At 40.3% G+C, this 26,173-nt stretch overlaps 1 protein-coding gene across 1 annotated transcript in view; it reads left to right on the top strand.

Annotated features, from left to right (window-relative positions):
• Positions 1-26,173, top strand: part of Fbn1 (fibrillin 1) — a 199,469-nt gene that overhangs the window by 31,348 nt on the left and 141,948 nt on the right. Inside the window, exons 3-5 of the mRNA XM_013010126.1 lie at positions 48-146; positions 6,454-6,549; positions 7,540-7,635. Coding sequence (XP_012865580.1) covers positions 48-146; positions 6,454-6,549; positions 7,540-7,635 — 291 coding nt within the window. The remainder of the gene's footprint in view (positions 1-47; positions 147-6,453; positions 6,550-7,539; positions 7,636-26,173) is intronic.

Here is a 26,173-nt window from a genome sequence, read left to right on the forward strand (position 1 = left end):
ATCCTGAGAGCTGACCGCGAGCTGAATCCGTGTGCATTTATCCACAGCCATTTGCCGGCATTCCTGTGGGGATGGATTCTGTTCCAGGCCGAATATGTGCACTTGCCCATCTGGTCAGATATCTCCTTCCTGTGGCTCCCGATCCAGTGAGTGTAACATGTCATTATATATAATATTATTTTATGTGGTTATGCCCTATTTTCTCCTAAATTTGCTTTTTGGCTTTTCTCTTTGCCTGCAGTACATTTCCCCCCTCCTCCCCTCCAGACCATCTGCCTTCTCCGCTCTGCCCAAAATACTTGGAAAGTCTTTCCTCAATCTAGCTTCCCATTTTCCTTCTTCACTTTTCACTGGAAAATAGTTACTAGGAACCACATAAAGATTATGGCCTTCTATGTTGGCATTGCCTTTTTCACCTCTGTATCATCATTGTAAATACCTTAAAAGGTGCCCCACGAAATGACTGGGTAATGAACATTTTTGGCTCAAGAAGAGCAGGTGTTTCTGCTTTGTGGTACTGACCTATGAAGCTGATTAACATCTGATTTGTCTCAAAACATTCGCATTTCCAAGAAGAAAGTGGAAGAAGTCATTTTGGAAGTTTCGGGGCCTTATCATAAAGCACATAGATGGTGTTTATTTTACATATCCACAGTTCATTCTAAAGGGCCTCTGCTTTCTAGATTTCTGGATTCATTCTCTCACTCTTCCCCCCTTTTTCTCCCCCCTTCCCCTCCTTCCCTCCTCTCTCCCCTCTCTTTCTTCTTTCCATTCTCTCTTCCCTCCCTCTCCCCTCTTCTCTCTTTCCCCTCTGTGTCTCTCCCCTCTGTCTCTTTCCCCTCTCTCTCTCTCTCCTCTCACTCTCTTCTTTCTCCCTTCTGTCTCTCCTCCCCTCTCTCCCCTTTCTTATTTCTCACCCCTTCTCTCTTCCCTCTCTCTCCTCTTTCATCTCTGTCTTATCTCTCTCTGTCTTCTTTATATGTGTTGTCCACCACAGTGAATTAGGGAAATGTGAGGGCTGTTGAAGTGAATTGTCATTTGTTTAAAAAGTTGAAGTTCATGTTGGTATAAACAGCCCTCAACATCTCAACTATTACAAAGGCTAAAAAGAATATAGTTTTCTGTTTCATTTCTAAGTTCTGGTGAGAAAATACACCCTCCCCCCTTAAAATACTATTTTTTATACAACATTTTAAGAAAAAAGGTTATATTTTCTTGTGTCTATTGCAAGTAGAGATTTACGGGTGTCAAGGTGCATTGGAGAGTGTTATCATTGTGACTCTCAAAGTCATTTGACAGGCAAGAGCAGGTTGTCTTGCATGGAAGACCTTTTTTGTGTCCACTCATTTTCCTTGATGGTTACAAGTCTTGCTGCCTGAGACCTTAGTCAGATTTCTGTGGCCAGAGATTGTGCTGTGTCTTATGTAGAAGGCAAATAGGAAGTGCTGAAGGGGCGAGTGGACCTAGAAAGAAGCCATTTTTAACCAACGATAGAGCATTGTTGGACACATTCCATATGCCTTGCCTTTCAGTTTGGGTAACTGAGAATTCTGTTTCCCAGGATTCCCCATTGAGCCCTTCTTGCCCTCCATAAGAGTAGGTTGAGTGTGTATTTTGCTTCTTTCTTGACCCTGTCTCATTCTGCAAACATCTGCCACCTCAAGTTACTTCCAAAGCAGATGATATCTGCTAAAATTTTGTTTCAGAATCTGCTTTTTATGCCCAATAGTCAGTTGTAGATTAGGATAGCCCCGTGGGCTGGGGATTCCAGCTCTTTCAGCTGAATGTTACATATTCAACTTGGTCTAAATATGTGGCCTCTATGTGACAGCAGATTCGTTCCATAGAGCACAGACCAATAGAAAGAGCCAGAGAAGTCACCTCTATCTCTTATTAGGAAAACTCCAGATTACCACTAGGGGGCAACAGTCTCAGGGGTGGGAAATAAGTATAGAATGAAGTTGATAATAGAGCCCATCCTTCAATTGGTCCTTAAACAACTTGGGTATATAGCCTGGAGTGATAGCATGAACTACTCCTATAAAAAAAATCATGACATGTTAAATCTCAAGAGGAAAGCTGAAATCTTGCTACATGGTACATCAAGCTAGTCACAGAATGGGAGGGGTATAGTAGTTAGGTCTTAAGGCCAGATTTAGGCTAGAGACTGAAGTCCAAGACTTGTGGGTAGTGTGCTCTGAAAAAGATTGATTCTCCTCTTTATACCTGGACAGTGAACAAAACCCCCAAACAGCTTGTAGATAAGAATGGTGTAGCTGGGGGCCAACTCAGGAGGCCAAGATCTGAAGATCCCAGTTTGAAGCCAGCTGGAGCAGGAAAGTCTGTGAGACTCTTATCTCCAGTAAGCTACTCAGAAAAAGCCAAAAGTGTAGCTGTGGCTCAAGTGGTAGAGTGTTAGCCTTGAGAAAAAGAAATTCAGGGACAGTGCCCAGGCCCTGGGTTCAAGCCCCAGGATGAGAGAGGGGGGAGAGGAGGGAGAGAAGGAGTGGGAAGGAAAGGGGTAGAAGGAGAGAGAGGGAGAGAGAGAGAGAGAGAGAAAGAGAGAGAGAGAAAGAGAGAAAATGAGAGAAATGGTATAAAGAGGATGTGGTTTCACCAAGATCTTTGAGGTATTTGGAATATTAAAATTGCTAACTCAGACATCCCTTGAACTAATATTATTGAAAACGTTTTGCAGAATTAAAAATAGTGGAATTTTAAAAATTAAGGAGAGCTGAGGAAGCATTTCTATCCCTGATATCATTGAATGTTTTCTGGACTTTTCCCAGCTCAGCTAGCTTTTTATTTTTATTTTTTTTGAGATGCATTAGTGATATTATTCTTCTAAGCTGAGTATCTGTAGGCACCACAGGACATTTTATGCCCCTCCGGGAAATCCATGGCTATTATCTCTCTAAATGAGAATTGTTTTTGTCCTACAGTGACTCTGGCTGCTCCCTGCGGATTGTTGTCTCAGGTGGGGAGACCAGGAGTTGGTCTGGCTGTTTATCTGTCTGTGCTTTTCCTAGTGCTGAAACCAAAACATGCACTCACCAAACAGATGCTTATTCAAAAGTGCTGCCAGTACTCTTTTCTGCCAGCTGTACCTGGCGGGAGGATGGCTGGTCCTTAGAATCCTTGCAGACCTAGAGCTTCCCAGAGAACCATTGCCTGAGGTATTAAGACCCAAGTGCCAGTCCTGCTTCTCTGCTTCCCTATGGTAGGCTTGTGTCATTTCTTCTGGTTAGTGATTTTAAGAAACTAAACTAAAGGAAGTTTTAATTCTACTCTCTTCTGCCTGGCTGGTGGAAGCTGTTCAGTCAGTATAACTTGTTGAATTACCAAAACAACTGACTGATATCTGAAATGAACCTAAAATTAATTTGTAATCTTTTGCAGATGTAGAGAAATAGCAGCATTTTCTGCTAGTTCTAGAATATTGAGTCTTTCATGAAATTATGATTATTTTTCCTTGCACTGGAGCTTGACCTCAGGGCCTCTTGCTCTTTGCTTAGTGTTTTTTTTGTTTGTTTGTTTGTTTTTTAACTCAACCTGGCTCTCTACCTGTTGAGCCACAGCTTCACAGTCTAGCTTTCTGGTGGTTTGTTAAAGAGCCTCATAGCCTTTTCTGCATGGGCTGGCTTCAAACGTTGATCCTCAGATCTCAGCCTCCTGAGTAGCACATTATAGATGTAAGCTATTGGAGCCCAGCAAACATGACATTCTTTGAAGCCACTTTCAGAGGGATATTGTCATTAGGATGTGAGGTCTTTCAGGGTTAACTGTGTGTGCCAGTGAAAATCTGCACACTTAACGCTTTGACTGCCCTGACCTTCCCAGCTTCTGGTAACATTTTAAAGCAGATTTATTTTAGGACTATATTCTAATCTGGAATATTCAGTGCATCCCTTAAAGGGCAGGACATTCTTATGGGTTGTAAGTGGAGCTTCCTTTTTTTTTTTGTTGTTGGCTTTTTCTAGAGACATAGAACCTGGTCTGCTAATTATGAGACATCTGGAATTCTTGTTCACATCAGGGTAAATTTAGAATATGCATCAGTGGCAGGATTCAATCCAAATTAAAACCAATCATGTATGTCTCTCTCTAAACTGTTTCCTCGTTGGGTAGTAAAGTCGCATATCTAGTATCTAGTTCTGAAATCCTGAAAGATGGCTAGCCTACCTTTGAAGAAATGCTTCCCATAAGGCCCTCAGACTCACAAAGCTCGTGAAGTTGTTCCTAGTAAACATACTTGTGGCTAAGCAGGGGATGGAGATCCTTTCATCTGTTGGGAAATTTACTTGCTCGCCTTTCTCCCAGGGATTCTTGATGTAGTCACTGGACTAAGCAATGACTTACCGCTTTAGAAGTCAGTGAGAGCAAGGCCCTGGTGGCTCATACCTATCATCCCAGCTGCTGGAGAGGCTGAGATCTGATAAATTTCAAAGCCAGCCTGACAGATGAAGCTGAGAAACTCCTATCTCCAGTTATCTAGCAAGAAGCCAGAAGTCGAACTATGGCTCGAGAGATGGAGTGCCAGACTCAAGCAATAGCTACCAGGCCTTGAGTTTAAGCTCCAGGGTATACTCTCTCTCTCTCTCTCTCTCTTTCTCTCTCTCTCTGGGAGGGAGGGAGGGAGGGAAGGAGAGTGGGAAGAAGGAAAGGAAGGGAGGAGAAAGAAAGAAATCAGACAGAATAGTCTTGTTTTTCAGGGAAAAAAATATGCTGGAAAAGACTCACCTGAAAGATGGGTTTGGTTTTTTTGTTTTTTTTAAAGAACAATTATAAAGGCATATCAAGGGAAGTTTTTAGTTATATTACTTTTCAATGTAAATGTAATCATTCTTCCTGGAAAGAATTCCTCCAGATTTTCAAACTTGAATAAATAATGTAAAGTCACTATTTAAACTACTGTTTGCTTTTGAACATTTTATCTCAAAGGAGCTAAATGGCTTTGTTGCTCATGTGGGAATGGAAATTAGCTCTTGGCATGGACCACTTTAATTGAAATCAGTTTGTGGGCTGAGTTCCTATGCTGCCTGACAGATGACATCATTTCCTGTACTTTCCCAATGCGCACTATTTTTCTAAGATAGTATGAGGCTAAGTATAATTTCCAGTTTTAAAGCAACTATACACCTTTTCCTGACCTACTTAGAATATTATTCCAAGTTTTCGCCAAATCATTTTGTTTTCATTGTAGACTTGTAGATAATCTTTTAGTTAAAGCTTTTTGGCTGAGATATGTTAATGGAATTGTAGGAGCCTAAAATAACTGTTTGAATGGATTTCCTGAGTTGCTCAATTTTTGGAACAAAAGCCTTATTTCTGTTTTCAGACATGGAGAAAAAGATAAAATATTTTTAAAATAGTGATCTACCCTACAGTGTCTATGGATTTAGAATACAATGAACAACTTGTGGAGGCTAGCCTTTGATGTCATTATCCGGTTTTGTGTGTTGAGCACCTGCATACGTGCAAGGTGTCTTAAAGTTTAAGGGATGTAAGTAATAATCATGAATCTCCCTACTCCCAAATAGTTTTCAGGAAGGTATTTCTGGGATAGAAGAAGTGATGACCGTTTGTAGAGAGTTCAAGAGAAATGTAAATGACTCTTCCAGGAAAGAGGGTTCTGGTGGGGCTTGGGAGGGAAGAGAGAAGAGCAAGTCAGCAAAGAATAAAAGAGGCAAGGGAGGGGGGAATGGATTTTAGTACTTGGTGAGAACTGTGTTGGGGGATAAAGACTTAGAGCAAAGAGGCAGACAGGACTTAACAAGAGGATTCCACGAAGAGATGAGCATAGAGTGCCTGACATTTTGCATGATACAGAATAGATATTCAGAAATACTTGTGGAGGGAATGAAGGAAGGAATGCTAGGTGGATCATGGGACTGAGTCTTGGGACATAATGTTTCAAACACTGAGGGTCTCCATGAGTTTAAAGTTACAATTTAAGCTAGAGCCTATCCAGTCTTGTTATTACATGCCTTCCTAGGTATTTTCTTTTTTTTTTCTGCCCCTGAAAATTTCTTTTAACAAACTTCCATGGAACTTATGACTCTCTTTTCTCCTGGCCACCTAGTTTGGACTCTAAATCTTTTCCTAGGAAAATTATTACCCTCGTAATCTTGTCTCATATGATTGCTCTTGACACTATTTTCTCATCAGGTTAAATTACAGGAATGACATTGAGCTGTTAAGTTCTGCTAAATTAGTTGCCTAACACTGTTAAATGCCAAGAAAAAACGATATTGCACTGTAAATGGCTTGATACATACATTAGACATAGTTAGCATGGTTAATTAGGACATTTCTGCATACGTGTATGAATCCTGGTAAATCATTTTATCTTCTCTTCAAATAACTAAAACTCAGCTCCCGTGAACTGTTACAAGCTATGCATTGAAGTTGCAAAAATAAATCCTCCTTTCTCTTTCTTTTCCCTTCCCTAAGTACAACACTGTAATATTCGCTGTATGAATGGCGGCAGCTGCAGTGACGATCACTGTCTATGCCAGAAGGGATACATTGGAACTCACTGTGGACAACGTAAGTAGGCCATGGTTGTAAGCATGGGGGATGTTAACCTACATAAAACATGGACACATAGAAGGAGATGAGGGCTGATTTTCCTTAATCACCTGGGACCCAGCGTTTTGACCTGAGATGAACAGATCACGTCTCCCACACATTAAGCAGCCACTTTTCACTGGCAATGTTGATCCTAAGTCATTGGATGCATTTGCCTTTCATCTTCCCTCACCATCGGCTTGCTTCATGCCTTTGGTTTGTAGTCACCACCCAAAGTAAAGAATTCCTGTTCCGTTCATTCGCTGGCCTGCTCCACCTGGATGTGCAAAACTTGACCTCACCTTTCTCTGTAAACATGTCTTTCCTCTTGACGGATGAATGGTGTCTGCGTCTCTCTGGTCTCCCAAACTAGATTCCATCATAGAAATTATATGTGGAGAAGGTGTTCAGAGTGACGCCTTTTCGTTTTTTACATTAATCACTTTTTCCTACAGGTGCTATCCCTCTTTTAATTTCTCAGTGTTTACCTTACCAGTAGTCTTATGGAGCCTGTTAAACACACTCCGTTGGCTCTTTGTCACAGCGCTTGAATGACAGAATGGCAGTCTTAAGGTTTTGTGCTTTGCAGTTAATGGTATGATTTCTAAAATGGTAACATCAGTAGAAACAGTGTATCCCTTAGGCGAGCCCTCAAGAAATTGAACAGAAATGATGGCCAACAGTTGGACTGTACTCCCCTCCCACTGATGCCTCTTAGCAAGCACCACATTAGATACAGAATCACAGGCTTTGTTCAGGTGCTGTATGTGATGAGTCCTTCAGGTTTAACACATAAAAGTGCAAACTCACCTGTTCAGGCAGCTTTACCTGACTGAGAGTTGTACCCAGATTAATAACTAACTGTACAATTATTGTTCAAAGCAAGTACTGGGTAATGACTCAGATTTTTACTGTCCTCCTGTGCGTGGGCCTGAGTGTTACCTCATTAGATTATTCTCTGCCTTATAGCTGTCTGTGAAAGTGGCTGTCTCAACGGAGGGAGATGTGTGGCTCCAAATCGGTGCGCGTGCACGTACGGCTTCACTGGACCCCAGTGCGAAAGAGGTAAGGCTTTTGAACTCATTGGTGTGAAGTCATTCTGATGCTGCAGTCCTCTCTGACTTCTACAGGTGTTGGGTCTGCACACCGCTTCATGAATTCTGCTGAGTTTTAAGGACTTTGAATTGCCCCGGGGAAGGTGTCCAGGATGCCAAGAGTGTCCATGAGTCTGTGCCCGTTAATCCCGGAATCCTTGCCAGTTGAATGCAGTACTCTATAAAGAACTTAGATGTAATTATCTGTTGGCATCAACCTAAAAAGAGGAGAAATTTCCCTAAGGGTGAAGAGTGAGCTTTTCATTATTCAAGTAAGTTAGACAAATGGTTCCCAACAAAACTCAGGTATGGAAAGGGAAAAGTTGAGCATGAAAACTACACCTAAAAAGCTCTGGGATCTGTTGGGAGCTGATATGATATACAAGCTCTAGCATTCACAGTTCATCCTAGAGTTAGTGAGTATCTACTCAGTAGTGGCTTTTAAGGGAAAGATATACAAGCACCTATACTTAGCTATATGAAAAGACTAATATCCACGAACGTCCCAAAAGCCACACAAGTAATAAAAAGCTTTAATTTGAATGGGAGATTTCTATTGGCAAATCTAGTACCCACTGCTGCTCCGAACTAAAAGAAACAGTTTACATGATCTACCAAAAGAGCAAATGTGATCATTGAAATAAACATGATATGCAGTAGTCTTCAACCTTTTTTTTTAATTTAATTTAATTTTATTTGTGAACATACTGTACAGAGGAGTTACAATTACATGGGCAGGATAATGCATACATTTCTTACCAAGCATTGCAGCCTCCTCCTTTGTTTACCCTTCACATCCCTTCCCAGCCTCCCCCCCCCCCCCCAATCCCAATCCTTCTCCTTCCCCCCCCCTCCCCCCCCCCCCCACCGACGTTGTAAAGCTCGTTTTGGACATGACAACTTGTACTTCTCATTGTTGCAACAGGTCCACCTGTATCCTTAAACAACTGGTTTTTCCCCATCTCCTCCACAAGTTATACTGACATCAAATATAGTGAAAGCAGGGGTTACTAACTTTGAATTTGTGTGTTTATTCAGTGCAAGTACCATGGCTTGAACTCAGGACATTCTTGCTTATCTTGCTTACTTTTGGCTGGTGTTCTACCGTTTGACCCATGCTTTCAGTCTGGCATTTTTTGCTGGTTCATTGGAGATGGAGTCTTAGGGACTTGTCTGAGGAGGCTAGCTTTGAACTATGATCCTCTGGATCTCCTGAGTATTTGGGATTATAGATGTGAGTCATTGGCGCCAGTCTTGAACTTTCAATTTATTAATCATCTCATCTCTACGCTCATGGTCATTTTCTCATCATTCCTGGTTTTACAGTGAAGTTTTAGAAGGTTCACTGAAATTGAAAAATACTCAGGAACATTTAAAATGGCAATTACTATGGTTATACAAAGTTTTATAAAGAAGGATTTTCTTATTTTGAGATGGAGGATAAAGATTAAGTAGCAGATGTTCTCAATATATGTCATTTTAAACATACAGCTGAGAAAAACAAAGAGCAGAGTGGTTTGTAAGGGAGGTGGAAATTGTATATTTTCTCTTTATTTCCTCAAGTTCACCCAAATTCTGTTATTTTCTATTGAAGCACCAGTACAAACAAGCAAGTACTTGGCAAGCAAGTCTAGGTCAACTATAATTATTACTGGATTTATACTGTAGTATATTGAATTATATTGTGTTTCTGTTGATAAAACCACTCCAGGGTATTTCTGTGTGATGAAGTATAATGGTCTTGGTGATTGAATTGCATGTTGGCATCTTCTGGAGTCCCTCCTTAAACTGTTTCTCTTTGCAGTTTGTGCACATATATTTTTTTATTAACTTGGAGCTAATATACATCCAGAGTAATAAAATAAACTGTTTCTAATAAGGTAGTATCAGACTATGGCTTTCTTGTTGGCTCAGGGAAGATATGTTAGGAGATTAAAATGGTGCACATATATCTCTAAGAGTAGTTATGTGAAAATAATTTCTCAAATGTAATGCTGACTTCAATTCGTCTTTGAAGAACCATTAATAACATTAAGTGATGGGGCATTTTACTCATAATGGAGTTGTGAATACTGTGAAGAATGTTGATACCTGTAGTTCAGGTATTGATGATGCAGCCTAGTAAAATAAAGAGGATCTGATTTTCAATCAGTTGAGAGTTATTATTTCGCCCAAGCTTAAAACTGAGGTACATGGGTTAGGGCTTTTTAAAGTTCTTATAAAAACTGTATTACTGCTAGGGAAGTTAACTGCTCCTCATGGAGAAAGACTATCCTAAAATCTTCGCCACGATATAAATGTAGGCTATTCCATAGGGTCTTCACAGTAGTGATTAGAGCACTGAAATTGATGTCTTAGAGACAGATTTCCAGGTACTTGAAATTGTGTTTGAGAGCAGGAAATACACTTTGTTTTGTCCAAGTGTTCTACCCCTGGGCAAAGCTCTGGCCTGCAATGGGAGAAGAGAGAAATGATGTTCTTTCAGTCTCACCACACAGAATCCTTTCAATTTCAGAATCGCATTTCTAGTTATTGAATTCCACACTGTTTTTACTTTTGCTCTTATGAAAGCCATCTGTTTTACCTTTTCAAAGAATGAGACAATATATCCTCTTATCAGATGTGTGCCTGTGATTGCACAAGTGATGTATAAGGGTGTGGAATCAAGTCAGGACAAATCCACTGAGGAGCATGGGAAGTATTCTGCATGATGTGGCTTTGTATGGCTGGATAACTACCAATGCTAGTTTCAATCAAGTTCTCTCTCTCTCTCTCTCTCTCTGTCTCTCAGTCTCTCACTCTTTCTCTCTCTCTCAGTGGCCTTTGCCATTTAAAAATGAACTTCACAGAAACCTTTGCTGTTTTACCTTCTGCGTTCCCCCTTGGCTCTTTCTACACCCCTTCTCTTTACCCTTCTCTCCTTCCCTTCCTTTTCCCTCTCATCTCCTCTCTACCTATTTATTTTCAGTAAATTTCATTTTTTAAAATTTTTATTTTTTGTGAAAATACTGTACAGAGGGGTTACAATTACATGGGCAAGATAATGAGTACATTTCTTATCAAACATTGCAGCCTCCTCCTTTGTTTACCCTTCACATCCCTTCCCAGCCTCCCCCCCGCCCCCCCACCCAATCCCACCCACCTTCCCCCCCATCCCCAGTAAATTTCATTTTTGAGCAGTATTAGGTTTACAAAAGAAATTGAGTACCAAGTACAGACAATTCTCCATGTGTCTTCTTGCTTTCTATCCCTAGTGCTTCATATTAAAAACTTGCATCAGTGAAACACTTTTTTGTTTTTTTTTGCTGGAACTTGACGAGTCAGTATTGATACATTACTAGTGAAAAATCCTTGTTTTACATAAGGAATGCACAGTTCTATTGGTTTTGACAAATGCATGGGGTCACGTATCCTCCATCACACTTCCACACCCTTTTGTACAACACTTCACGTGCCATACTGAAATCTCAAGTTTCCATTTCCCTTGCTAGAGTGCAAGACCACGAGCAAGTACAGTCACATCATCATTTCAATTCCCACACCAAGCTTACGGTCTCATGCTCTGCAGATGACCTTTAGAAGTTATACCAGATTAAGTTCATACCATCACAACAACATGGAAATATAGTTGTCAGGTATGGACACTCATCACTTGGAAATAATTGCTCTGATCCCATTTCTGGGCAGCCAGGATATTGTCACTGGTTTCATGCCAAGTGGAGCTCATCACTGTGGATTCTAAGTGCATTTGACCTGATCTTGGAGAAGTATGATCTCTCAGGGCCATGCCACGGCCAGTTTTTATTTGTCAAGGATATACAATAGTGCTGCATTTTCACCAATACCAAGTGGCACTAGAAATAAAAACAAATTCCTATCATGATGTAATATCTATGATTTAGAATCTCAGTGGCAAGGACGGCTCAGCTCGGGGATAAGCATCTTTGTCCCCTGGAGATCATGAATCTCTCACACATCTGTGGCGATGTCAGAGATGCAATGCAAGTGTGAAATTTCCCTTGGGGGTGATACTGGCAACCTTTGGATCTCTGAATGCCAATAAGTGAAACCTAATAATCCATGAACTTAGCATTTTGACTTGTGATGGAGATCCAGGCTTGAATTATGGATCATACCAGTCATTGATGGTTATGAAACAAGTATCTCATTTGCAGCTATTAGCTACTAAAACAAATACATTTAAAATACAAATATATTGGCAAGTAGGACTCATTGGGTAGGTGACTATGAAATATCGTGTCATTTCCCAAGTCTCTCTGCACTCCAAAGAAGAAAAGTAGAAATCTGTGGCTTGTTTGGCCTCCAGTGTTTGCTTTATTTTTTTCAAGTGCATAGGAATAGCACTAGATACATTCTCCAGTTTGTCATAGTTCCCACAACTCCCTGTGGTCTCGTGCCCATCTAATTAAATTCATTTAGCTTGCATTGTGACCCTTGTGGGGCATTCAAGTTTGACACCTCCAGCGGTATGCTCTAGCAAAGATGATACTGCTTTCTGTTTACTTAACTTCAACTTTCTTTCATTGATGACCACTTCTAGTTGTTTTTTTTTCCTTACAAATTGATTGGGATGGTTTTCTAGTTGTCTCCTCTTCCCTTTTGCCTTCTTTCTCTTTGGACCTTGAGCAAGCAGTAGCTTAGCCTTAGCTCAGTGGTACAGTATGCTAGCACTCGTTATCAGCATAGTGAAATGAGGTCAGTGACTGTTTTTGCAATGACAACACCAGCAAAGTTGTGCGTTGCCATGGTTACTAGGAACACTATGTGAAATCAGACCTTCTCTTGCCATCTTACCTCAGAATGCAAGGCCATTAAAGATCTTGTAAAATGCTCTTGTATTAAACACAGTGAAGTCATGTGAGTGAGAAGGTCATGAATAAAGAGGTGGACTTGAAGCTGGAGGTGGGGTTGTATGATGATGGCAGGCCAGGGATGTGGAGAAACAAAGAAGAACCTGGGGAAAATCGGACTTGAAGCAGGAGAACCAGGACAGCACGGTGCCAAAGAAACTTAAAGCAAGAAGGAGTTGCAGGGATATCCTGGCAGTCATTAGACTCATCAAAGTCTCAAGAAGGACAGTGGGAAAATGCTGATTTGGATTGTTTGCAGAAGCATTATGAGAAAATTCCCACAATGAACCCCATTGTAATGAGGAGTAAACAGAGGCAAAAGGTCAAATAGCTTGTCCAGTGAGAGATAAACAGTGTATAAGTGATACAGTCAAAACCTGAACCTGGCCAGCCTGGCTCCAAAGCATGCAGACATAATCAGTGCAGTGTATACGTAGACTGCCAGACTGCTCTGGGACATTAGGTGCAATAGAGAACTTTCTGAAGAATGATCAGAAGAAAACTAGAAGCATGATTTTTTTTTAAGGTGGAACTAAAGAGATGTTTGAAATAGTAACCATTCAAGAAATCTGGCAGGTTAAGGGTGTAGCTCAGGGGAAGAGCTTAAACAAATAAATACATAAATATGTAAATTTATAAATATGTTAATAGTGGCTAGGTAGTTTTTTTCCCCTGTAGAGTTCAACCAAGTTGCTTTGGAATACTTTGAAAAACCAAGAGAAGGAACTCTTTGAGTATTGCTTGTATGTGTCTTAACACAGGGTTGTGGAATATTCTGTGATTGATTGTTTTTGATGATTCAAAGGCACAGTACACTCAAGAGAGTGATTGTCATGTGTTCTCAGGACACAGAAATGGGCTTACAAGGATTAAACGGTGCATCTACCAATGTAGACACCTGGAGTGAACGTGTGAATGTTTTTCAGTGCAAGCTAGATTTCTACAATAGTACCGCTGCCCAGACATCGTAGAAACTCCACTTTTCAGAAATGCCTTTACAGAGTCAGTGATACATTGAGATGGATATTTGACCATTTTTTCTCTTGAGAAAAGATTTGAGTTTGGGGAAGTGACCTAAAATATTGCTAATTCTACTGGCAACAGGGGTTATTAAATACATTTTAACTGCTTGGAGTCAAAATGGACTTAGAATAAAAACCAGTGCAAATAATTTTCTCACGTGCCACATGACATGCCTGAAATTAGGTTAATGTTTTAATGTCAAACGGTATGAGCCAGAGGATGAAGGCTATTTACTTTTAAAATGTTATATTGTATATATTTGAGATTTCTAAGATGATGTTATAGGACTCATAGATAGCAAAATTTAATTTGTATTCTCACATAGTAACTTTTTCTTTTTTGCATGTGTGTGCTAGTCCTGGGACTTCAGCTGAGGTCCTGGGCATTGTCTCTGTGCTGATTCTTGCTTGAGGCTAATGCTCTACCACTGGAGCCATTGTGCCACTTTGGGCTTTTTTGGTAGTTTATTGGAGCTAAGCATCTCATAGACTTTCCTGCCTGGGCTGGCTTTGAGCTACAGTCCTCAGATTTTAGCCTCCTGAGTAGCTAGGATTACAGGTAGGAGTCACTGGTACCTGTTCTTGACAAATGTCAAGAACAACTCCAAGTCTATTATTTAGCAAAAGTCCTTAATATGGTATGATTTTATTACCTGTTATCATTTCACCATTATTCACAATAGCTATGGTTCGGAAACAACCTCAGTGTTCATCAGCGAACCAAATGGGCAAAGAAAACGTGGCATGTCTATCTGTAATGGAATATTACTTAGACTTAAAAAAGGAGAAGCTACCATTTGCCACAACATATGTGGGCCCAGGGGAAACTATACTACATTAAATCAGCCAGATACAGGGGAAAATATTGTATAATCTCATTTATATGTGAAAACAAAAAAAATATCAAATTCAAAAGTCAAATAGGCAGAGATGGAGGAAGAGCAAGGGTTATCTTCCAGGATTTGGAGTTTAGGGCCAGCCTACATAGAAAGAGCCTACCTCAGTAAAACAGAACAGAGATAGACAATGTGATGGTGGTAGATCAAAGTAACAGACACAGAACTTGAACGAGTCTAGAGATCTAAGATATGGCCACACATACTTTTTAGGTGCTTCCCTCCCTCCCCCCCCCCACTGCCATGCATATTGATGAAAGAAATGTTACAGTAAGTTCTATGGAGCCATATGTAATTGTAGATTGTAGGTGGCTACTATGAAAATCCTGGAATAAATACCACAGGCCAACTGTAGTTCCACAAGGGCCTTTGGGAGGGAGAGCTCTTATGAACCAAGTGGTTTTTTTTTTCTTCTCCCTTTCCAAAGGTAACAAGCAATAACCTACTGTTGCTAAAACATGTTGGAGCCTTCTAGGAGCCCCACTCTTGGTATTTTAGGGTGACTGGAAAGTAAACAGCCATGTGCAGCTTCTGTAAGAATTACTGTGTATCTAAAGTGGCAATATTTGGCAGCTGGTAAACCATTGTATTAACTTGATTTCCCAGGAGTGGTTCTAGGAACTACATCTGTTGACAAAGACATTGTTTTTCTGGTTGAGCCACAGAGGTTATACATACCCTCGCTGCCTGCCTGGAAGTCTGGTGACGTGCAGAGAACAGCTTCTTCTTCTTCTTTTTTTTTTTTGGTGCCATAACAAATGACTAGACTGTGTGTGTGTGTGTGTGTGCGCGCACACACACACACACACACACACACACGTGCGCATGCCACTTTGGGGGCTTGAGTGTTGTCCCTTATCTTTTACACTTACGTCTCCACTACTTGAGTCACAGCGCCACTTCTGGCTTTTTGTTGGTTAATGGAAGGTATGAGTTTCACCGACTGTGCCTGCCCAGGCTGGCTTCAAATGGCAGTCCTCAGATCTCAATCTCCTGAGGAGCTAGGACTTTAGGCATGAGCCACGGGTGCCTGGCAAAAAACCAGTTTTGTCATGGTAGAAAACCCTCCTTGGAATAACATCTGAACATCTGGATCTGGCCAGCCAGACTCATAACATTTGACAGCCTCCCTCACCCAGGGCCCACCAATAAGTCAGAGTGTTCTCCCTGAAGCCTCGCTTGAGTCTTCTTACATAAAATGACCCTCCTCCCCTTTTCCCAGACAGCTAGTGACAGCCCAGTTCTCCGCCAGGCAGCCCTCTTTCCATTCCACTTGAGCGTTTCAATACTCTTCATGTGCTTGAAGGTCTGATTCACAGATTGTGGTTGTTAGTGTCACATTTGAATTTGAACGTGTCACCTGTCTTGATACTTCAATGGAAACCTATGTCTCCACGTGCTCTAATGCTAGCAGAGCCTTTGAATGATGCTATTAAATTTGTCAAACTTGATATCTTGGTTTTATCTCCAAAGTTTGCTTTCAATGATTTCTTTTGCCTTTTAGCTTTGTGAGCTTGATTATTTGGGGGTTATTATTTTTATTAGCATATATTATACAAAGTAAGGGATTTCATTGCAGTGTTTCTTCTGTACATGCTTATAATGTACTTTGACTATATTCAAACCCTATGTTATTCTCTCTCATTACCCTTACTCTTCAACTTTCCCTTTTCTTGTCCTTTTATCCTTTCAACTCACCTAACCTCAAAGAAGGTAGTTGAGTGCAGGTCTCTGAGAGGTCCAGTTTATTTCTGAACCTGTTTTTGCTCAGGCTTATGGATAGCAGTCTTATACCAATTTTATATGCTCAATTGGGAGTACTACAGAACATTTAGTGTTTATGTTCCCTGGTAGTTATAGTCTCTAGAGAGTCTGTGCTGTTTTTAGTTTATGAATATATATTGAACAAATAGATGGAGCTTCGTGGTCTAGATGATTTGCCAAAGTACTTCTTGGAGAACATTAGTCCCGAAGGGGTTCCGTGAAATGAAGTTTCCATTTTCCATGGTCAATATCATTTTGGAAACTTTATACCATATTCCTTTCTGGGAGAGAATCTGGGTATATTAGCATATTAGCTCTTGGGAGTCCTGTAACAGGAAAACTGCTTTGACTTAGTTTAACCCAATGTTTCAGGAGCTATCAATTCTAGCATCCTCCCTCTTTCTTTATCATTTTTCACATCTTTATCTTGAAGATCTGGTTTTGAAAATCACTTGACTGGTCTATGAGAGCCTTTTGTATTCTATTTGTTCATAAAAGGATATATATTTATCTAACTATATAATGTGGAGGGGGGAGATCTTTGTTATAAACTCACTCATCTTTTCTGTTCCTCAGAGGATTAATTTGATCATAAATTTCAATGTGGCATGCAAGACTCCTTGGGATTTGGTTCTCATATTTTCAAGAATTACTTAGGCAAGCTGTACTATCCCATTAAATCCTGAGAAATTCCTGGTTCCGAATAGTATGATGGCATTAGCTTGCATGCTTCTCTTGTTTATAGCCCTTCAAGAATTAAGAGTGCCAGGAAACCATACAGCTAGAGCTAGCTTTTCTAGCTATTCCTTTCAAGATCAAGTTTTTAAGGTTCATTTCTCTCCCTTCCCCTAGTCATTTCTTGACCACAAGGAGTTCCCTCACCTAACCCCATCTGTTTCCATGAAAGTGTGCTCACATCACCACTCTGGCCTCCTGGACCCCATCCACATTTCAGTTGGTTGGTTAATGCATCCCTTAAAACATTTAGTTTCTGTCATTTATTTTAAGGATTACATCATCCATTTTAGCACATTTATTCCTCTAATGAATTCTTGTCTTTCTTGCACTTTATTGCATTTAAAAATAATTGGGTGACCTAGTCCTTATCTTTACGAATATACATTGGTAATTTTTAGTGATGTTTATTAGGTGATAAGGAATGAACTTGTTGGAATTGTCAAATGCTTTTCCCATGTATACTTACTGATTGTTGTATCAAAATATGTATAGGACCACAAAATAATCTAAAATCCAGATTTGTGTCCTTCGGAAAGCCCTACCAGGAAGTTATACTATTGCAAGTTCCCTTGAAAATGTTTACTGAATGGAACATAAATGATGTATAAATTTTTAGAATGAAACAATTATATATGTGCTTTTCAGTATTTTCTTTGAAAAGCAAATTTGGCCTATCAACTAGCTTCACAATTTAGGAATTATAAAATTTATAAACCTACTTTGGGGTTTTTGTTATTTGGTGGTACCAGAGTTTGAACTCAGTGCCTCGTGTTTAACTTACTTGCTCAGTTTTATCTTACTTGCTCAGTTGGTGTTCTACCACTTGAGCCATGACTACATTCCTAGTTATTTTTCTTGCTGTTTATTTTGGAGATGAGTGTCTCATGGACTTTTTTTGCCCATGCTAGTTTTAAACTGTGATTCTCTAGATGTCAGCCTTCTGAGTTGCTAGTATTACAGTTGCTTAGCTACTTTGGGGCTTTTTAAAAATGTATTTTTTTTATTACTGTAAAGGTGTACAAAGGGTTGCAGTTATATAAGTCAGGTAAAGAGTACATTTATTTTTTGACAGTGTTATCCTTCTATTGCTGTCTCCTTTTTGTTTTGTTTTGTTGTCATGGGCCGTGAACTCTGGGTCCTGGGTACTGTCTGTGAGCTCTTCAGCTCAAGGCAAACACTCTACCACTTGAGCCACAGTGCCACTTCCGGTTTTCTGGTGGTTTACTGGAACTAAGAGTCTCACAGACTTTCCTGCCCAGGCTGGCTTTGAACCATGATCCTCAGATCTCAGCCTCCTGAGTAGCTAGGATTACAGGTTTGAGCCACCAGTGCCCAGCCCTTTTACAGGCTTAATACTAGTTTATATACAGTTCCTCAGCCAGATTTTAGAGCTCCTTGTATAATAAAGATGAAACTTTAAGTCCTCCTATTTTATTAAGTACCAAGTCTAGGGTTGTGAGGGGGAGTAATTATTAATTGTTTCAGCTGTGGTATATTGAGGCTGATGAGAGAGCATTTAAATATTAAGTATGTGTGCTTAACCCAACAGTTTAAGAAAAGATACTTTGAACAACAAATGGTACTTACAAACTCATCTGTATCTCATATGGGAATCTTATTATTGAAATGTGTGGGAATTGAATTTTGTGAAGTATATGAAAGGAAATGGTCTCCAATTTTCCTACCATATCCCCTCATCAACTATCACTTTTTTTTAATCTGAACTGTTTCGGAAGAGCTTTCTTTATAAAGACAACAACACACTAAAAGGAAAGGTTTATGGATGGGAGATAACTTTTACTGAATGTGTGCGTGTGTGTGTGCGTGCGTGCGTGTGTGTGTGTGTGCGTGCGTGCGTTTTATAAACATGAATTAGTTCTCAAAGGAATCATTTGTTCTCTCAAATCACAGTGGAAGTGCTCCTATTCTGTTGAGAATTCCAGTGGTACATTCTTTGACTTAAAGCTAATGAACTTTAGGAACACAAAACAAAGCCGTGGCCTTCCCAGAGTCAAATTTGACTCATTCTTTCTTTGTATAATGATTTATAAACTTTACTTGAACAGTGGAGCATATTTTGGAACTTTCGCGTGCTGTGGGAAAAATAAAAGCAGAGGCATCCTTAATGATCTAAAACTGGCTTTGGAAAGTAGTGTATAATAGAATGGGAATGATCATCTTGAAGGAGAACAGCTCTTAAGCACCATAGATAATTTAATTTTTTTTTTCAGAGAGCATGATTTGGAGTGGGATTGAGATCTTTCCCTTCAGACCTTACAAGCCATTCTTTCTTTAAGTTGCAGTGTTTCTCCATGTAGAGAAAGATAGCACAAAAATCGAAGGGTAACATCTTCCAGAAGCATTACAGGTGTCTGCAGAGCCAACTTGAAATAGACGCAGCACTTGCCTGTTCTCATAACTTCTGAGTTGCTGTTCTTTACTTTTTATGAATGAAAGGAAGTGATAAGGAAATTATTTCCACATCTAAATTTTGTCCTGAGTCAGATCTCATTTCAACTTGTCCATGTTATGTTACATTCATTTTAATGTTTTGATCAGGAAGAGTTGTGTGGGGTTTTTGGGTTTTTTTTTTTAATTGCCTGGCCATTCTTAGAAAACTGATTAAGAGCTCAGACTCTGAAGATAAATGCTGCCATTTGCTGGCTGAGGGGCCTCAGGAAGTTACTGCATGTGTTTCAGCCTGAGTTTCCTAATCTTTATAGTGGAGACAGTAAGAGTGAGATTGGTGGGAAAAATAAATGAAGTAATTCATAAAGCATTGACACAGGGGCTGCTTGCCTCATGTATGTTTGCCATTAACATTTGCATTCCCACAAAAATCCAGGTGATCACAGTTGAAAGTTATTGTTTCATAAATGGTGTCAAGACATTTTCATATATCACTGAAGTTGGACCTAACCTTTTCCTACTTAGAACTCTTGCTATTTGAACAGCCCATTTTCAGGATCTTCTGATATAGCTAACATTCCATGTTAGGTGTAGTATCAGTCTTGTGCTTTATTTTCATGTACACCCAACTGTTAGAATTGCAGCGAAGACTAAAACTACAAGAGGGGAAATGGTAATAAAAGGAGGAGAAAATGAAGGATTGAGCAAAAAGCCTGCCATAAAACGTAGTTATTACTGTGGGACTGAAAAGGATTTGTCTTGCCAGCAACCCACTGACGGTTACAGGACGGTTTTTCTTACTTCCATTGACATATACACAGGGGGAAATGAATGTGTCTCATCATGAAAGACAAGTTGTGAAGATACAAGAGGTACTTTAGAAGTATACTAACTTAGAAATGTAGCATCAGTGTAACATCAGTGCGATGTGCTTGACATTCATCCGTCAGCAGCATAAACTGAACAACTATCTAGAGAATACGTTCAGTTTTAAGATTAATATAAAAATTTGAGCCTGGAAATGTGGCATCGCCAGGTTGGATGGGAGTATTAGATGCTGGTAGTCACAGAAACACATGCCAGTGTGATTTCATTGCAGCAGAATAACTTAATCCTAGAAGACAAAGGTAGGAAATGTCAAACGTTGGGACAGTTTAAACCTGTGAGTTCTAAGCCATCCTCCTTAGTGTTCAGTTCTCTTGAAGTTATCCATTATAAAGTGTGATACTGAGCTGGAAGAAGGGTCTGAAGAGTACGTGATTGATCAGATATTGACACATGGTGTTAATGAGTTAACAATTGAGATAGGAGGTGAGATGCAATTGTCCCTGACTTCCTGGAGTTACAGTATCGTGGAAGAGACTACCATGCATGGGATGTGCTATATCTAACACAAGAGGGCATGAGCAAACCCTACAACACCTACCCTGAGTGGAATTAAAATCCCTGATGGCTCAGGTTGTCCATGAGAATGTGTCCTAAGGAGCCCTTGTAGTAACTCTGTTCAAAGGAGGGCGTTCTTACAGACTTGCAATGCCCTGCAAAGTTTTAGAGAGCTTCAGTATTACACGATTTCCATTCCTATTCCTTACACTTACACTTACACTTCTGTAGAAGCGCAGACCCATAGTTTCTCCATGGGAATATTATTGCTCTAGAACTCAGTGGTTCCCAGAATGCATAGAGAAGCGCATTATGAAAATGGGATGGTGTGGGCATTTTGTGACAATGCTTGCAGACGTATCCCTAGCAAACGCCTTTGCATCATGTCATAATAGCAATTCTGTCCTCAATAAATCATGTGCCATTTGGGCAGCTTATGGCTACCGCCCCAGTCACTAGATACATTTGTAATGGCTTATGCGACCAATAACAAATAACAGCCACCTAGCAACATACTGCTTGGTCATGTCATTTTTATAATGCCATATGTGGTTTTGTGGGATTTGGAAGGATAAATCCTTACAGCATTGAAAAGATACCAGGAGCTGAACAGCAAATAGTGGAGGCCCACTGTTTACAAGAGGTGAAATCATCCTGCATCGTGTGTGGCTTTGTGTAAGAGTGACACATGGGTTTTTGTTTTGTTTTGTTTTTTTTTTTTCCTGATTAGCACTGTCATGTTGAGTGTGGGAAGAATTGTATCTGCCTTGTTCACCAGTAAACCCAGTGTCTAGTCCCCAGTAGTATTTGTCAACTGGATGAACAAATAAGTAGTCTGCAGGCATTGTTTCTTTCTCGAATTTCTTGTAACTGCACTAAGAAATAACTGATCTGCTGTTTGTACTTTTACTGCTATCACTTTCCTGGGGACCTAGTAAGCCAGGTCAAACCCAGTGACATGGATTAATAGGCTATTGAAGTGCTACTTTATGTGATCCTTTCCAGCTATATAGTGCTTGTAAACATACCCCACCTCGGTCAGTCCTTGAAGCCAAGGCAACTGAGGTTGGAGGGAACTTCTGTGACTCCTCTGAGAGTGGAGTCTGGGAATGAGATCTGTGTCTTCTTCTGTGTTCACCTCAGACTGATTGTCTATATATCTGCCTAGCGTGTGGAGGTCACACCTACTTCTGGCATCACTTCAGCTACTATGAGTTACCTTTTTCTGTCAGCTCTGCGTTCTTTCCTCTCGTTTTGCAAACCTCTTTGATTGCAGAGGTGTGGCTTCTTCTGTCCTCGCTTTCTGTAATCCCAGTTTCAGGTAACAAGGCAAATCTTTTGGACTGGATTTATTCAGGAGACCTTGCGTTGAGTATAGGTAATTATCAGTGGCTATGGTATGATACAAATCCTCCTCCTGTGGTGAAGACAGCAAGGATTGTGGGAGGCTATGGGTGGAATAGGAAGGGAATGTGCTCTCAGTGGACCCGAGGGAACACACAGGCACAGAGAGCCTTGGTGTGAGTATGCACCTGTCACTACATGTATCACTACTGTATCGCTCTGCTGTATCAACCTGTGACATACATTCTGCAAGGAAAAGCTATTCCAGGGAATTTCTTTTTTCTTATAATAGTCTACTATCAGGGGGATTTTAAATTTCTTAATTTAAAAAAAAACAATTAATGGTTAGAGCAGGAGAAAGTGTCCACTAAGAATGTGACCTGAATGACAATGGCTATTTTGTTTTTATTTTTGTTTTTGTTTTCTGGTCTCGGGGTTTAAATACAGGGCTTGGGCACTGTCCCTGAACTTCTATTGCACAACGCTAGTGCTCTACCATTTGAGCCACAGTGCCACTTCTGGCTTTTTCCAAGTGATTCATTGGTGATAAGAGTCTCAGGGCCAGGCACTGGTGGCTCATGCCTATAATCCTAACTACTTAGGAGGCCAAGATCTGAGGATCATAGTTCAAAGCCAACTCAGGCAGGAAAGTCCGTGAGACTCATCTCCAATTAACCATCAGAACACCAGAAATGGCACTGCGACTCAAGTGGTAGAGCGTTCGCCTTGAGCTGAAGATCGTAAGGACAGCACCCAGGCCCAGAGTTCGAGCCCCATGACTGACAAAAAAAAAAAGAGTCTCAGGGATTTTCCTGCCTGGGCTGGCTTCGAACCGTGATCCTCAGATCTGTGCCTTCTGAGTAGCTAGGATTACAAGCAGGAGCTACCAGTGCCCGGTGACAATAGGTTTTCTGAATCATCTTGTCAACATGGCCAGGAAAACATCTGTCATGGCGCAGATCCCCAGCGTATATTGGTTAGATAAAAGCATAGATGTGGCATACACGATCATGTCACTTTTCCTGATGACACTGGGCTCATTGTGGAGTGTAAGTCTTGCCAGAGCTTTGCTGTGATGTTATACTGCATTCCTCCTGCTCTTAATTCAGTTACAAGATCAACCCCTATCAGAGCTATAACAAGAGTTGGCTTCGACCGGGCAAACTCACACAGGCCTAGTCACTGTTCTCGTGGGTAGTTTCCTGCCCCTCTGACTCACGGATTAGGACATTATAATGGCTTTATTTAAACTCTGGAAGACAAATAGGAACTGCTAATCTGTGGCTGAAATTGAGGCTGAAGAATGACAGGCATTAAAATGAATGGCTCTGGGTGGCCTGAAGTGACATGGATTAATATGCTATCAATTTTCTTCCCCTGAGAAACATTTGCTCACAAGGAGATCTGGCTTTAGGAAGAAATTCAAATTTGGGTTATGTGGCTTTTGGCATGGTCTAGTATCACTGGAATGGTCTACAGGCGATTTTGTTTCCTTTTTCCCATGCCTTCCTGGAGGTGCTCAGAACGAGCCAGTTTCCTGAGTGTAGCGTTATCTGCCATCCATAGGCTAAGCATTATCTTGCCAAGTCATGGGGAGAAGCCAGTTCACGGAGTGCATTTGGGAAAGTGTAAATACCAGGCGGAAGCATCTCAGAAATCCCCAAACCGATGACAGGATGTAATGCGACTTTCCAAGAATGACCGAGAGAGAAAGAGACCAGTTGATTGATTAATCTCCAAAGGGCAGAGGGTTGGATGATGTGTTTTGTGGTGCTAGGAAATGAGAAACTTTTAACAGATGCTTCTTCTCAATTGCCCCAAGATATAGAACTTTCACATTTGTTGGATTGTCAGAAACTTAAATACTGCACTTAAAAAAAAAGTCATGGTGGATGAAGAGTTCTTTGATCGTGTGGCACAATATGTGGTAGAGACAAGGGTCTGTCGGCTGAAGAAAAACTGGGAAAATTGGAATGGGAAATAGATTGTTGGGTCCAGAAATTATAAAAAGTGTGGAAATTCTGAGCTCTTTAAGTTCAGTGTACTGCAACACACACACACACACACACACCACACACACACACACACACACCCCACACACACCCCCAAAAGGCAGCAACTAACTGGCTCTCCAGTTTCAAAATTTGAATTTTGTAGCTATTCACTGGCTCTTGTTCTTCATTATATTCCAATTATATAGTATTAAACACATTCCACAAACTTCTCTAGAGAAGTATAAAGTGTTAACCTAAGATTACATTTTCATAACAACTATTCTCTTCAAGGAGTTGCAGGGCAGGTCAACTTCTGTCTAAGATACAAAGAAGAATTTGTTCTTCATCCATCACAAATTTATCCTGAGACTTATTGCTTGGACTCTTTTTCCTCTGTTATTTTTCAGAAATATGTTCCATCTTAGAATAACATTTGTCTTTATATAGCACTATCTGATTTTAGGAGAAATATGTTATTTTTAGTGAGTTCCTTTTTTTAACTCAGTGAAGTCAAAACTAATGACAACTTCCTTAGTCTTAATGGTACGTAAAAAATTATGTATCCTACTACATTGAGAACTATTTCAATGAATTGAATCAAAGGGTGTGGGTTTGATTAACTATATGAGGTACTCATGGATCAAGAAAATTCCTTAGGAACAGAAAGAACCTTATTTGCCCTCTGCCCAGCATTTTGTGGTGGGATGGGTCATACAGTGCTCTTTTTTTTTTTTTTTTTGCCAGTCCTGGGGCTTGAGCTCAGGGCTTGGGCACTGTCTCAGAGCCTCTTTGTGCTTGAGATGAGCACTCTACTACTTGAGCCACAATGCCACTTCTGGCTTTTTCTGTGTATGTGGTACTGAGGAATCGAACCTAGGGCTTCATGCCTGCTAGGCAAGCATTCTACCACTAAACCACATTCCCAGTTCTAGAGTGCTCTTCTCTTACATAGTTCTTTCCTAGCTCAAGATGGACTGCTAAAAGATTTATGGATTAATGAAAGAGCTCCACAACTAAGTCAAAAGTGTGCTTAGTTGTATCCTCACCAGTGTTCTTCATAGTCCTGAGCTCTTCCAGATGTCCATAGGTTTCAGAAAGCCAACTTCTAAGATCCAAGGCTTTGTAGAGTATAAAAAATAAGCATGCCAGCTCTTTCTTGACTATTTATAGAAACACATGTTCAACAGTGTGACCACTGTGTGTGTATGTATGTATGTGTAGGTATAAGTATACATACATCTATGTGAATAATAGCTATTATTGAAATCAAACAGCAGGCCAAACAGTAGTCATAATACTATCTTGACTCATAAGTAGAATTATTCCTCAGTTCAATAGACATGGCATTGGTAAGACTTTTTGTCTGGGAATTATCCATTACAAGCATGTAAAATTATTTACTTCCTATTTTTTATTATTTTGCTACCTCTGGATCCTTCATATCATGGCATAGAATGAGGTTAAGTACTCCTTCCCAAATTTCCAGTCTTTAAATTGAATTTCCCCTGCCTGTCTTCTTCTCAAAGCTGTATTCACCACACTGGCACATGATTACTAAAAGTGTCTACAAACTTTAACATGTTAGAGATGCATTTCTGCAACTGATATTATTCACTTCAAAATAAATTACAGGCTGGGCGCCAATGGCTTGTGCCTATAATGATACTCAGGACATGGAGGATTGTGCTTAGAAAAGCAAGCCTGTACAGAAAAGCCTGGTAGGATCTTATCTCCAATTCACTAGCAAAAAGCTGGACTGGAGATATGGCTCAAGTGGTAGAGTGCCAGCAGGGCAAATAAACCATGCAGGTGAGAAACTCTATGTTCAAGCACTAGTACTGGCAAATAATAAATATAAAAATAAGTAATCAGAGGATATACTTTGGAGAGCAGTTGTATAGGCATGGAACATAACAAAGGTTCAGTCAGACCACAGTCATCATAACTGGACACAATTCACAGTATTGTCATGTAGCCTGCTAAATAATATTACCAGTGGACTGGGAAAGTGGCTCAGTGGTAGAGTGCTTGCCTCGCATGCATGAAGTCCTGGGTTCGATTCCTCAGCACCACATAAACAGAAAAAGC

The sequence above is a fragment of the Dipodomys ordii genome, unplaced genomic scaffold (genome assembly GCF_000151885.1).
Source record: "Dipodomys ordii isolate 6190 unplaced genomic scaffold, Dord_2.0 Scaffold11, whole genome shotgun sequence".
NCBI classification, from domain to species: Eukaryota; Metazoa; Chordata; class Mammalia; order Rodentia; family Heteromyidae; genus Dipodomys; species Dipodomys ordii.